At 37.7% G+C, this 13,200-nt stretch overlaps 1 protein-coding gene across 1 annotated transcript in view; it reads right to left on the reverse strand.

Annotated features, from left to right (window-relative positions):
• Positions 1-13,200, reverse strand: part of LOC121321016 (gamma-aminobutyric acid receptor subunit gamma-3-like) — a 175,980-nt gene that overhangs the window by 30,851 nt on the left and 131,929 nt on the right. The window contains exon 5 of the mRNA XM_041259911.1: positions 12,048-12,130. Coding sequence (XP_041115845.1) covers positions 12,048-12,130 — 83 coding nt within the window. The remainder of the gene's footprint in view (positions 1-12,047; positions 12,131-13,200) is intronic.

Raw genomic sequence — 13,200 nt, forward strand, 5'->3', positions numbered from 1 at the left:
ATGTACTTAATATAAACACATTTTTTGCATGATATAGCCCTAATCCTAACTCAAACCTAATTCTAGACCTAAACCTTACCCTTTTCTGATACAATTGTGTATTTATATATATCATGCAAAAAGATGCACATGTTAAGTACATTGTAGCAGTGCATAATAACATTGTAATTATGTGTAAGTAGCCTAACCCTAACCCTTACTCTAACCCTAACCCTAACCTTATCCACTTCAAGTCACATTGCTGAATCATTACTGGAATCCTATGTGTGGTACCAAGAGTATCAGTCATTCCTTTTTAATATGATTAGCAATTCTTTATTAGCTTACTGTCATGAAACCATGCCTTTCCTGTGTAACACTAAGCTACATTCGCTTTCATAACAAAGCTAATTATAGTTCTATTGCATTAAATATACCAAAGCAATACACCACAGCGGCAACAATAACACAATTACAGTTTTTAATCAGTTTTTAAAAATAAATGATTCAGGCATACAGAAATGTTTATTATATTATTTTCTATGAGTAAAAAGACCACCTTGAGTCTTGATTTCACAGTAAATCAGAAATTAAACTAGATGGAAGCATAGTTGTGTAGGAACTAGACTATCCCCCTGGTGCCTGCCCCTGTTCTGACCTCTAGTTTCTGTAGAAGACATGTTTATTTAAAAGTGTGATTGACAAGCGTGTTTCTATCTAATGGGGCGGTCAGTTCTGCTGCTAAAGAAAGATACATTCTGTCAAAACCTACCTTACACGGGAGAACTAGAATTAAAAAGAGAAAAAATGGGAACTGTCTATCTGTGTCTATCTGTCTTTATCAGTTCCTCCTGGTAATCATAAAATATTAACTGTTGGATTTCTTTAGCCAATCCAAATTAGTCCTGGAAGACATGTGGCAAATACCTGTAGGTGCTTGTGCCAGCTGTTCTCTAGAGTGTAACCCACTTCTGGATAAAACAATGCCCTTTACATGCATACTGTTTCCTGTCGCTTCTCTACCTGCTCTCATTCAGTCAATGCCAAGTCCCAATATAATATCCTCTGTTTCACTTCATCAAATATGAGCCGTTATTTCCCATCAAATAAATGGGTCAAGCTCATCACTTGCTGCCCATGATATATTGTAGCCCTCAAGCAAGCATCCATTCTGTGATAAAGCTGTTTGATGAAAGTGAGAATGCATCACATGTCGGGGCTTGTCGTCAAATGCCATGCTCGAACAAATTATCCAGCAAGTAAGTGAAAAGGCCACAGGGTCAGTGATCCTGTCACCACATTTCAAATGATGAAAAGTAGGTTAAAACGTTTACAATGTCAAAGATGTACTGTTTAGTATTGTCTCATGTCTGCAGTACTTGGAATAATTTCCAAAAATTGTGTCTTATAAAAATGTAGTTTTTATGTATTGATTCTCCATTGCTAATACAGACCATGCCAGCCTTTCCTGGATTAAATGCTTATTGGTTTAGTTTATCTGTTTTGTTTTCAATCTGCTCTCCGCATGATAGACATTTGCAGGACAGGCAAGAAGCTGAAGAGAAACACAGATTTCTAAGTAAAACCCCCAGCATTAATATTCAGGTCAATTCATTTGTTTCCAATGTAACCTTTGTAACAAGCGTCCACTGTATGCACATTATTGCAATGTGCAGTGGACTCTACTGTATGCACAGCCTGTCATTCATTATTGCAATGTGCAGTGGACTCTACTGTACGCACAGCCTGTCATTCATTATTGCAATGTGCGGTGGACTCTACTGTATGCACAGCCTGTCATTCATTATTGCAATGTGCAGTGGACTCTACTGTATGCACAGCCTGTCATTCATTATTGCAATGTGCAGTGGACTCTACTGTATGCACAGCCTGTCATTCATTATTGCAATGTGCAGTGGACTCTACTGTATGCACAGCCTGTCATTCATTATTGCAATGTGCAGTGGACTCTACTGTACGCACAGCCTGTCATTCATTATTGCAATGTGCAGTGGACTCTACTGTATGCACAGCCTGTCATTCATTATTGCAATGTGCAGTGGACTCTACTGTATGCACAGCCTGTCATTCATTATTGCAATGTGCGGTGGACTCTACTGTATGCACAGCCTGTCGTTCATTGTTGCATTGTGCAATAATCGAAGGATATTTATAAGCATATGTACAGTAAACTCAGGTCATTACAAAACATGCTGCCTCGCATGCAGAAAATAACAGCGGCCCTTTCTTGTCATTGCATTGTGATCCACGCTACAGAATAGACATGGAAGACTAGGCTCAGGAATATTCATACGTGTGCTAGGATATTAAAACCTTACCTTCTGGTATATTTCAGCGAAGCACAAGAGACTGATGAATGAAATAAAGAGGCAATGAGATCATTTGCATTGCAATATTTCCTCTGGCAATGCTATTTTTTACTGTAATAGGGTCATTTATCTGGGCAGCTTGATTTACACAGCTGAATACACTAAAGCACGTCTATAGAACACCTAACTTTGCTTCAGTTAGCATTTGGTCAAATAGTTGCATTGATTTATATGTCCTTGAATGGCACCATTCATTTTCAAAAAGACATCACATTATTATGCATGATAATATGCCCCTGACACATTGTTAAAGCATATGGATTTGTTTACAGTATTTATTTATTGAGCTTAGGTTTATTCAACAAAAAAAGTAATTGCTAACAAGGTTAAACCAAAAATAACTTTGTACAGATTGATACACTGTTTGTTAACAGAGTGGTAGAGATATTACTTTTTTTTTTGGAGAATTATTTTAAGTAAGTGTCAAAGTTTATGATTTATTTTATGTTTCTTGCTTTTTTAACATTTGTTTTAGCTTGAGAATTCATGCGTGTGTCTGTTATTGCAGTCATAACAGAACATACATATTTTCAAGGCTGTGGGGTCCAGTGGTTAAAGAAACAAGCTTATAACCAGCAGGTCCCCGGTTCAAATCCCAGCTCAGCCATTGCCTCACTGTGTGACCCTGAGCAAGTCACTTACCCTCCTTGTGCTCTGTCTTTCAGTGAGACATTGTTGGAAGTGACTCTACAGCTGATGCATAGTTCACACACCCTAGTCTTGCATCTTGTAAAGAATTTTTTGATGGTGGTCCACTATGAAAGGAGCTATATAAAAATAATTTATTTAAAATGAAGCCTTTTGTGATTTAATTTAGCTTCATTACAGTTTTATTGTCTGTTGTGAGTGAAAGCATTATCCAATTTAGTGAAACATTAAACATAACTAAAGCTTTAGTAAAATACTTTTGCATATCTTCTTTACATTAAATTGAATATAAACTTTTAAACCACTACAAAAAAAAATTGCTTGCAAATAAAAACTGAAAAAGCATTTAACACATGACACTTCAATGTTCTAGCTGCAATCAGATCATGTGACTCACATCAACAGTCCCAGAATTCAGTAGTCTATCTATAGTGTCATATTGAAAACAATATACGCAATACAATAAAAGGGGGTGGGGCTGGACAAATATTAATAAAGTTAATAGAAAAGAATTTAGATTTCAAAAACCTTGGTTAGTACTCATTTAAAACATACAAATTAATAACTAGTTCTGCACAGTACAACAGACTTCACATGCTGTTGTGTGTTGATTTTAAAACATATACTTCAGTGGGGAGCAGGGTCAAGGCCTGAGTGACAGGCTTCAATCATAGCAGTCATTAGGAGATACAGCCAGTTCACTAGAGCAGGGTCAAGGCCTGAGTGACAGGCTTCAATCATAGCAGTCATTAGGAGATACAGCCAGTTCACTGGGGAGCAGGGAATAGGATGTCAGAGGTTCCAAAAACCATCATTTAATTTTCAAGAACAAAAAGATATTAAACAAGTCACAGCAATTCTTAACTATTCAGAATATATACCTGACAGGACCAGGGATTACTGCTCAGAGTGAGTACCTGACAGGGCCAGGGATTACTGCTCAGAGTGAATACCTGACAGGACCAGGGATTACTGCTCAGAGTGAATACCTGACAGGACCAGGGATTACTGCTCAGAGTGAATACCTGACAGGACCAGGGATTACTGCTCAGAGTGAATACCTGACAGGACCAGGGATTACTGCTCAGAGTGAATACCTGACAGGACCAGGGATTACTGCTCAGAGTGAATACCTGACAGGACCAGGGATTAGTGCTTTTCTGTCTAGTGGAACGACCAGGAATTTACAGATTATTACTATTTTTGCTCACTTACCTGTTGAAATTGCCACAATCATAAATGATCCCCGTGTGATCCAAATACTTGGAACACTCCAAGTATTATCCCTGAAATCTAGTATTGCAGCTAATGTAATGTATAGTAACAGGTAAACGCGGTCCCCTTTGCGGATTAACGAGTTAGTTCCCATTTATATATATATATAATATATATATTATATATATATATATATATATATATATATATATATATATATATATATATATATATATATACACACACACACACACACACACACACAATGTATATGTACTACATAGATATAACATGTGTGTGGTGTATGTATATAATATATATATATATATATATATATATCCTATATGTATATATATTATATATATATATATATAGATCTATATGTAATATATGCTACACAGCCCTATTTCACAGGTTTACATTAAAATAGCATTGCAAAACACAACTAGGTAATGCCCTATACATGACAGCTGATAACAGTGCTTTTAATTTATTTTCTCTTCCATGAGAGCTATTTACTAGGTGATTGGATTCTGCCCTTATCATTAAGGGCAGAGGTGCTTCTGTAATGAAGAAAAGATAAAATACCACAGCAGCAAGGTCAGCTTTGGATTTAATTTAGGGATGACCATCTCAGATTCAGACCTGTTTCTTTATCTTTCACATCTGTAGAATCGGCTGAGCTGTAATGTAATGTACTCTCTGACACAATTCTCATTTGTTCAATAGTACCTGCGACACATAACAGAGATTATAATCAGCATTTCAGGAGTGCTAAATCCTGTGCAGAGGACATATTAACAGCTGTCCATCAGGGTGAGGTTAGCCAGAACTCTCTCTGTTTATTTACAGTTTGTTTTTAATCCTCAAATCTCCTTATGCTGTTTGCTCAGACCTGTGTATAGTGAAGATGTGTGAGTTACCAGCACACACAGACTGTGGTAGGTTTTTGGGTAATGGATTTATTTCCATGAACGCTTGTAGCTCTTATAACTTATGTAAGATCTGCTGGATTCATTTGAAAATGTGTATCCACCTTCACAACAGTGAGGGGAACGAAGCGCAGATGCTTCCAGACTGTTATAACAAATACTATACGGCTGGACGATGCTCCTCTGCCTGATATTTTCACCGGGTTGAGCACAGCGCACAGATTTATTCTTTTATTCCTTGTTCTTTAGCAGATGGCACCATCATGCTTCGAAGGACGAGGCTGAGCTCCAGCTGTTTGTATTCTTCTTTTTCTTTCTCTTCAGCTGTTGCTTGGCTTCTGATAGAGGTGGTTATTTAATGCAAGATTGTCCTGACTGAAAAGACGTCTCTAGAAAATGAAGGAAAGAGCAGCTTTTGCTAGAAGGTAATTTACCTCCTGCCTGGAGCTTGTAAGTGTTTATCATTCTGAACATCCTGTGCAATGTTCAGCCACTGGAAATGTTTTATAGAAGCATAAGCAACACATGCTGAATGCAATTGAAACACCAAGACTTGTAGTCCATAGCCCAGACTCCAGTTCTCAGTCAAATCAAACATTGCTGGATTGAGTTGAAGGTGATTATATTGAGCAGGTGTACTGATCCTGCATGTGCTACGGAAGGTAGTTCAGAAACTGGAATAGTTACAAAATTCATAGATTTTTTACATTCAGTGTAGTTCTTTTTTTCTGATTGATGTTAAAAATGTTCATTAAAAGTATTTAATAATGAATAAAGGTAAATTCAGACAGCTAATGTTGATTGAAATCTCATGGGGTCAATACTTCTGAACACCAGTGTGTTGAAAATGATTACATTACCATGATCTCTTGAACTTGAATAAGCCCCAGAACAATGCTGAAAGGGACTTTCATTCAAACAACTCAATGTTACCTTACAGGGTTCAATACACCTCCTGCTCTTGAATCGTGCCTGTTCTAAATGTTAAGGCACTCAGCTGTAAAAACTACTGAGTGGATATCTTTGACATGTTCTCTAGTCCCTCTCAATTAAATTATCAGCATAGAAATAGTGACAGAAACAGAACTGTGTTTGTTAGATGTGTTTATTATATGGAACAAATAGTGAGATCCCTTTGTGACAGATTTCTGCATTTAGAGTCAAGACAAGCTGCTATTTTACTGTTGCTTACAAGTGGCGTGCTGTGTGTCTTCTAAGAGCTACCTTTTAAATTCACGCAGAGCAACTGAGAAGACATGGTTATTTTCAATTCAATTCAGGGTCTGTCTGTGCAGTCCTCATGTGTTTAATCAAATACTTCAGATGCATCCTACATGTATACAAGTAGAATTAGAGCATCACTGTGACAACAAAACAAACATGTAATGAGCCTAATGTGTATCGTAGGTAGCGCAAGAAAAAAACATAGATTTCACTACCATTAAACCACAGCTGTTATCTTCACTGTTTGCAGATAAGTCTCCGAGCCAATTATAAATGAGCCTGTTCTGTCTGCCCAAGGAATGGGCTGGAAAATACCATCCAGATTAGACTTGATACAGGTACAGACCTCACTCTCAAGCGCAATAAATAGATAACACTTTACATTAAGTGACTCTCGTTAATGTGTATTTGCTTCGTAGTTACATAGTAAATACATGTGACTTACACACAATTACAATGTTATTATGCATATTTACAATGCACTGAACGTGTAAATTATTTTACACAATATATGTAAGTACACAATTGTGGGTTAGGGATATGGTTAGGGTTAGATCAGGCAAAAAAAAAACACATTAAGTACATTGTAGCTATGCATAAAAGATTGTAAATGTGTATAAGTACACATGCATTTACTAAGTAACGGCTATGTAAATACATAGCAATTAGTGACACTTCATGTAAAGTATTACCAATAAATAAATATGTAACACCCCAAACCCAACCCAACCCTTTTGTTTTACACAGCTTACTGTATCATAAAAAGGTGACATGAGGTCACAGAAGATGATGTAGATACCGGAATCTGATTTTGTTCTAAACACAGTAAGGCTGGTAAAGAAACTAGGGCGTGATGTCAGATGAGCTGTATATTATCTGATATCCCCGTGGTCCCATTGCATTAGACACAGCTACAATCCTCACCTGCAAGCAGGGCCATTGTTCTTCTAACGACGCAAGCTGCGGGTATCATGGGATTGAGCTGAGGGATTGGATTGTGCTGACAAATTGTCTAATTTGTACAGAAAGAATTAGTAAAGCTTGCTGGCATGTTGATGGCACTGATATGTTAAAGAACTGGGAACTGTGATGGAAATTATAGTCTGACAGACACACTTACAATAGTAAAAAGCATTTGGCTGTGCTTGCCGCTGCTTTTTCTCTTGAAAAGAAAAAGCTCTCCTCCGAAATCCTTCCCAGCCCTTTTCAGATCTGTTAGTGTGTTTGTCTGCTGCATGCAGTTCCATTACAGCAATCCTCTATATAATGAAGTACATGTCTAAATTACAAGGAAAGGAGCCTAGAGCCCAGAGCCTAGGGTCACTGATGAGTAGCAATGCTCATCCATTAACAGGATTGTAATATTTCTAAGGTCATTGTTCACATTCATCTAGGTGTTGAGTCACGTTTCAGTTGCATATCTTTGAAAATGTGCCTGTGTCTTTGCACTTGTTCCTGGTGGAATGCAAGCGGTATATAAAACTGTGGAAATGATGAATGCTGCAGAGATGAAAGTAGAGAGAAATACAAAAAGCTGAGAAGTGGCAAGAATCTGGGATCCACTGCTGTGTTGGAGTTTTTGCTCAGGAACCCAATTTAAAGTGTATCTTGCAGGTTCTTTTAATCACTAAAATGGATGCAGCAGCGTTTATTAAGAATACTAGCATTTGTGAGATAGAAATAATAATAATAGTGATAATAATATGGTGAATACGCGCAGGTGCAGGGGTTGCACAAATTTCAGCCTGTCAGGGCATCGGGTGCAGGCCTTTCCAGGAGAAAAGAGGCTGTATTTCACTCCTGGGTCTGGTTTGTACAAGTCAAAAGAGGGGACTTCACTGTGAAATCCATTCACCAGAATAACGGTGTCGTTTGTGGAGAGCACTTTCTCGACAGTGATTATCGGGAGGGCGCCCAAATATAAGATTTGAAAAATGCAACTCGTCCTGTCAAGTTAAGGCTGTTCCGAAAGTACGTATTAAGTACAGTGTGGATTGAAATGGGGTCAAGTATCACAGAGATTACGAAGAAGTTATGATGCAATTTTTGAGACCATGGTTATCAGAAAATCTGATTCATCCAGCAATTATCTTGCTGCTGAAAAATTCTTGTCACCTAAAACAAAACAGATGGGGCAAAAACAACTGCTATAGAATGTCCACTCAGAGGAAATTGTTTTGTGCACTGTGTGGGCTGTCTGTTTCTTAATTTCCTTGATTACCTAACGAGTAAGTTACAGTATTTCAGATAAATCACTGTTCTTGACAGAAACTTACAGTCATAATATTGCCACTCGCTTTTAAAATTATAGCGAGACTTTAATTATTGCGTGTGCATCATCAGAATACAAAATATGTAAATGGTAGTTATGGCATTACCATATTGGAATATAAACCTGTATTTCTGGATTACAACAGCTATCCGAACTCTACTGCATCAGAAAATGTGTAACGCTTATTTTTCCATATTCACTGTTGAAGTTGTCTTATCTGCTTTATCTGCTATCTTATCAATCCTAATGTCTACTGTACATGACTGTAATGTTTGTAATTTATGGTCTTTGAAAATACTTCAGTGTCACTGTCAGTGGTCTGCTGTTCTGTGATAGTCTGTGGCCTGTGATCACAAAATATGACAAAAATGGGTATTAGAGGCCATAACAGACAATTGCTAAACTAATAAAAAACTAATTACAGAGTACAGATACTGAAGTGTATATTACTGGTAATCAAACACATTACAATTTTGTTAATTACACTCACCATGCAGAGTTGTCGATCTGCCACATGTTTTCCAGCGTCCACAACCCTATTTCTTGCCGATTCCCATTTAGTCACTGCCTGTGTTGATCAGTGGGATCCCGCTGCCTCGCTGGTGGTTGAAAAATGTAGGGTTGTGTCCACTGTTTGCTAAAGTGAATTGGGTCTTGGACTTCATCTTCGATGTTTTCAGCGGCAGTCACAATGCGTGTTTACCTTTTCATACGTAACTTCTGGTTTTATTCCAGCCAGGAAAATTTTTGAGTGGGTGTGGTCATACACCACACAAAACCCATCATTTCTTTGTTGTTTATTAATATTTTTTGACTGCATGAAAACTATTTTATTACTATTTATGAAATCTATACAGAGTTAAGATTCAGATTACACCTGAAATTCGAATGTATACCAAATAACAAGTTAACTTTAACTGCTGGATTCACAAACACAGAGCGGCAATACTGGAGAGTGAAGAAAACAGCACCAACTTTAACTGCTGGATTCACAAACACAGAGCGGCAATACTGGAGAGTGAAGAAAACAGCACCAACTTTAACTGCTGGATTCACAAACACAGAGCGCCAATACTGGAGAGTGAAGAAAACAGCACCAACTTTAACTGCTGGATTCACAAACACAGAGCGGCAATACTGGAGAGTGAAGAAAACAGCACCAACTTTAACTGCTGGATTCACAAACACAGAGCGGCAATACTGGAGAGTGAAGAAAACAGCACCAACTTTAACTGCTGGATTCACAAACACAGAGCGCCAATACTGGAGAGTGAAGAAAACAGCACCAACTTTAACTGCTGGATTCACAAACACAGAGCGGCAATACTGGAGAGTGAAGAAAACAGCACCAACTTTAACTGCTGGATTCACAAACACAGAGCGCCAATACTGGAGAGTGAAGAAAACAGCACCAACTTTAACTGCTGGATTCACAAACACAGAGCAGCAATACTGGAGAGTGAAGAAAACAGCACCAACTTTAACTGCTGGATTCACAAACACAGAGCGACTAATACTGGAGAGTGAAGAAAACAGCACCAACTTTAACTGCTGGATTCACAAACACAGAGCAGCAATACTGGAGAGTGAAGAAAACAGCACCAACTTTAACTGCTGGATTCACAAACACAGAGCGACTAATACTGGAGAGTGAAGAAAACAGCACCAACTTTATCTGCTGGATTCACAAACACAGAGCGGCAATACTGGAGAGTGAAGAAAACAGCACCTGCCAAGCAAAGTTAGGTAAATGTCTTTTTTTTTTTTTTTTTTTTGACAAGTCAGGGCAGTGAAATAGGGTCTGTGAAACTTGATAATAACATTGAGGTACAATATATATTTAGTTTCAAGTGAAATCTATTTTTTCTTATCTGTGCACATGGGCTAAAATACATGTTGTACCGCTTGTCTTTTCTTTAATGTTCTTGTTCCTTTGGATCTCAAATGAAAGTCTCTCCCTTTTAATTGTTAAAGGTCAAAAAAGAAGTATGTACACTTTCAATTGTTCTTGTTAAATTATATTTTTGTGGCACCTTCCTTTTCCTCCTGTTTATTAGCTTTATTATTATTATTAATAATAATAATAATAATAATAATAATAATAATAATAATAATAATAATAATAATAATAATAATAATAAACATTGACCCTACAAAAGAAGCCACACAGAATACTTTCGTGTCGGCACACACAAGACAAGAGCTGTTGAACTTGAGCTAATCATCCAGCAGTTGGGGCTTATTTGCAATAGTAAGCATTTAATATTGAAAATATTTATTTTAAGCACAAAGTTGACATTTTCTGATTCATTTTATGTTACCATGGAAAGAAAGTAAGAAAATATAGTGCTAATAAAATCAAACACTAATTGTTTATGTCATGTAAGTTTAATAAAACAAATGTTTAAATTTAAGGGTCTGTGTAAAAAAAGAAAAAATACAACCTTAACATTCATGGGGTGTATTTTATAATTCACTGGATCACCATCAACATGAGGTCACAGAGACAATGCAGATGTCAGGCTGTAGTCACTGCAAACAGTGTTTGTTATGTCTGCATGTTTTCTGCAGGGAATATGGCTTTCCAATGCCTCCATAATCAGGGGTTCACATAACTGGTACTCACGTAATAAAAAAGTGCAGACTTTATTATTGTTGTACAAGACACAAGCGCAGCGTCAGTATATATTTAACAGGAAAGCATTTCTAATAAAGGCAGAACCTGTGCTCTCGGTTTGAAGGTGAGCTACACATGTCTAATGTATGGATTATTCCAGCAGAGTGGGGGTCTACAGGCTTTATCAGCAATGTCCGCAAGCAACCCCCCCCCACCCCCCCCCCATCGCTTGCTCTAGCACCTTCCTTCCGTTCCATTATTTTCACCATTTCTGCAATGTGAACTGTAGAACTGCACCATAACTATGTAATTCACAGTACTGGTTTGTGGACCAATGAAATAACAACTTGTCAAGACAGCCATCTGCAAGCACCAATGGGGTTCGTAATGTAAAAACAACCGCCTTCATAAAACTGTGCCTTATTTTTTCAGGTTTTTTTTTCTAGGTTTTTGTTTTATATAAAAAATAAAGTAAATGCAAACCTCCCCAACTGTCACAAACGTGTTAATAGCTTTTGAAAAAAAAAAAAAAAAGATTAAAAAAACCCCCACAGCATCAGGAACATTTTTCTCCCGCTGGACCTGCACTGATCACATCAGCAGCGCCGGGGACTGAGTAAAAGCAGAAAACCGCCAATCAGGGGAGAGTTCTCATCTCGGATACTGATACTATTAAAAAAAAACTGCTGCCAAAAAAAAAATAAGAAAACCGAAGTGGAATGACTTTTTGCATCAGTGTTGTAGTGCGTGTGCGCTCAGGCAGTACTTACAGCTGGAGAATATTAGTGGGCAGGAGTGTTCATCCATTGGAAAGTTATGCAGCTGCAGCTGGCATTCTGCGTTGATGGTAAGCCTTTAAAACAGGAGTAACAAAAGTAGATGTCATTGTGGACTTCAGAGTAAATTAAGACTGCTTTCTAAATGGGGTTATTACCAATTTGGCACAATCACAAAAAAAGAGGAAACATTTCACACGAAGGATGACATTTTCAACATTAAAACAGGTAAAGATTGTGATGAATAGCAGACAGTAAATCCAATCTGCTCACTTCACAGAATCACATTTCCATCTATGCTGACTGTCAATTTCTTTGAAAGGTGAAAGTGATCGGGAAAGAACTGGCAGACTGGTGATGTAAAAAGAGGATTACTGAGCTCAGGTGGAGAGGAAGAAAACATGTAGACATTCTGAATGGGCCATTTACTGTATGGCTTGAAGAAATAAAGAAATAAATGATTCTGAATGCAGTGTCACCATTTCAGTTGCGGAAGCAGAAGAGTCTCTGTTGTGTACGTTCATTTGTTCAATTTGATGCATTCTGGTCACCCAATGGGTGTAACATCCAGGGAAATCAGCAATTGCCCTCTAGCACTGAGGAGCAGCCGCTTCACTGGCAGAAGAACAGCAATAACTCAAGCATTATTCTAGCATGCATCTGCGGCTGCTGCACCAGGCACACTGTTTTCAACAGTTTACACGTACGTTATGCAGCCCATATTCACTACATTTAACAAAGCTATTTATCTGGTCATACACTTTTGTTAGAAGTACTAAGTAATGTAAGAAAACAGGGTAACATTTTACATTGAGTATCTCTAATTACTGTGCAATTACATAGAAGTTACATAGTAAATACATGTGCACTTACAGTGGCTTGCAAAAGTATGGACCCCCCTTGACATTTTTCCCATTTTGTTGCCTTACAACCTGGAATTAAAATGGATTTTTTGGGGGTTTGTATCATTTGATTTACACAACATGCCTACCACTTTGAAGATGCAAAATATTTTTTATTGTGAAACAAACAAGAAATAAGACAAAAAAACAGAAAACTTGAGCGTGCATAAGTATTCACCCCCCCCAAAGTCAATACTTTGTAGAGCCACCTTGTGCAGCAATTACAGCTGCAAGTCTCTTGGGGT

Source organism: Polyodon spathula, chromosome 9, assembly GCF_017654505.1.
Source record: "Polyodon spathula isolate WHYD16114869_AA chromosome 9, ASM1765450v1, whole genome shotgun sequence".
Classification (NCBI taxonomy): domain Eukaryota; kingdom Metazoa; phylum Chordata; class Actinopteri; order Acipenseriformes; family Polyodontidae; genus Polyodon; species Polyodon spathula.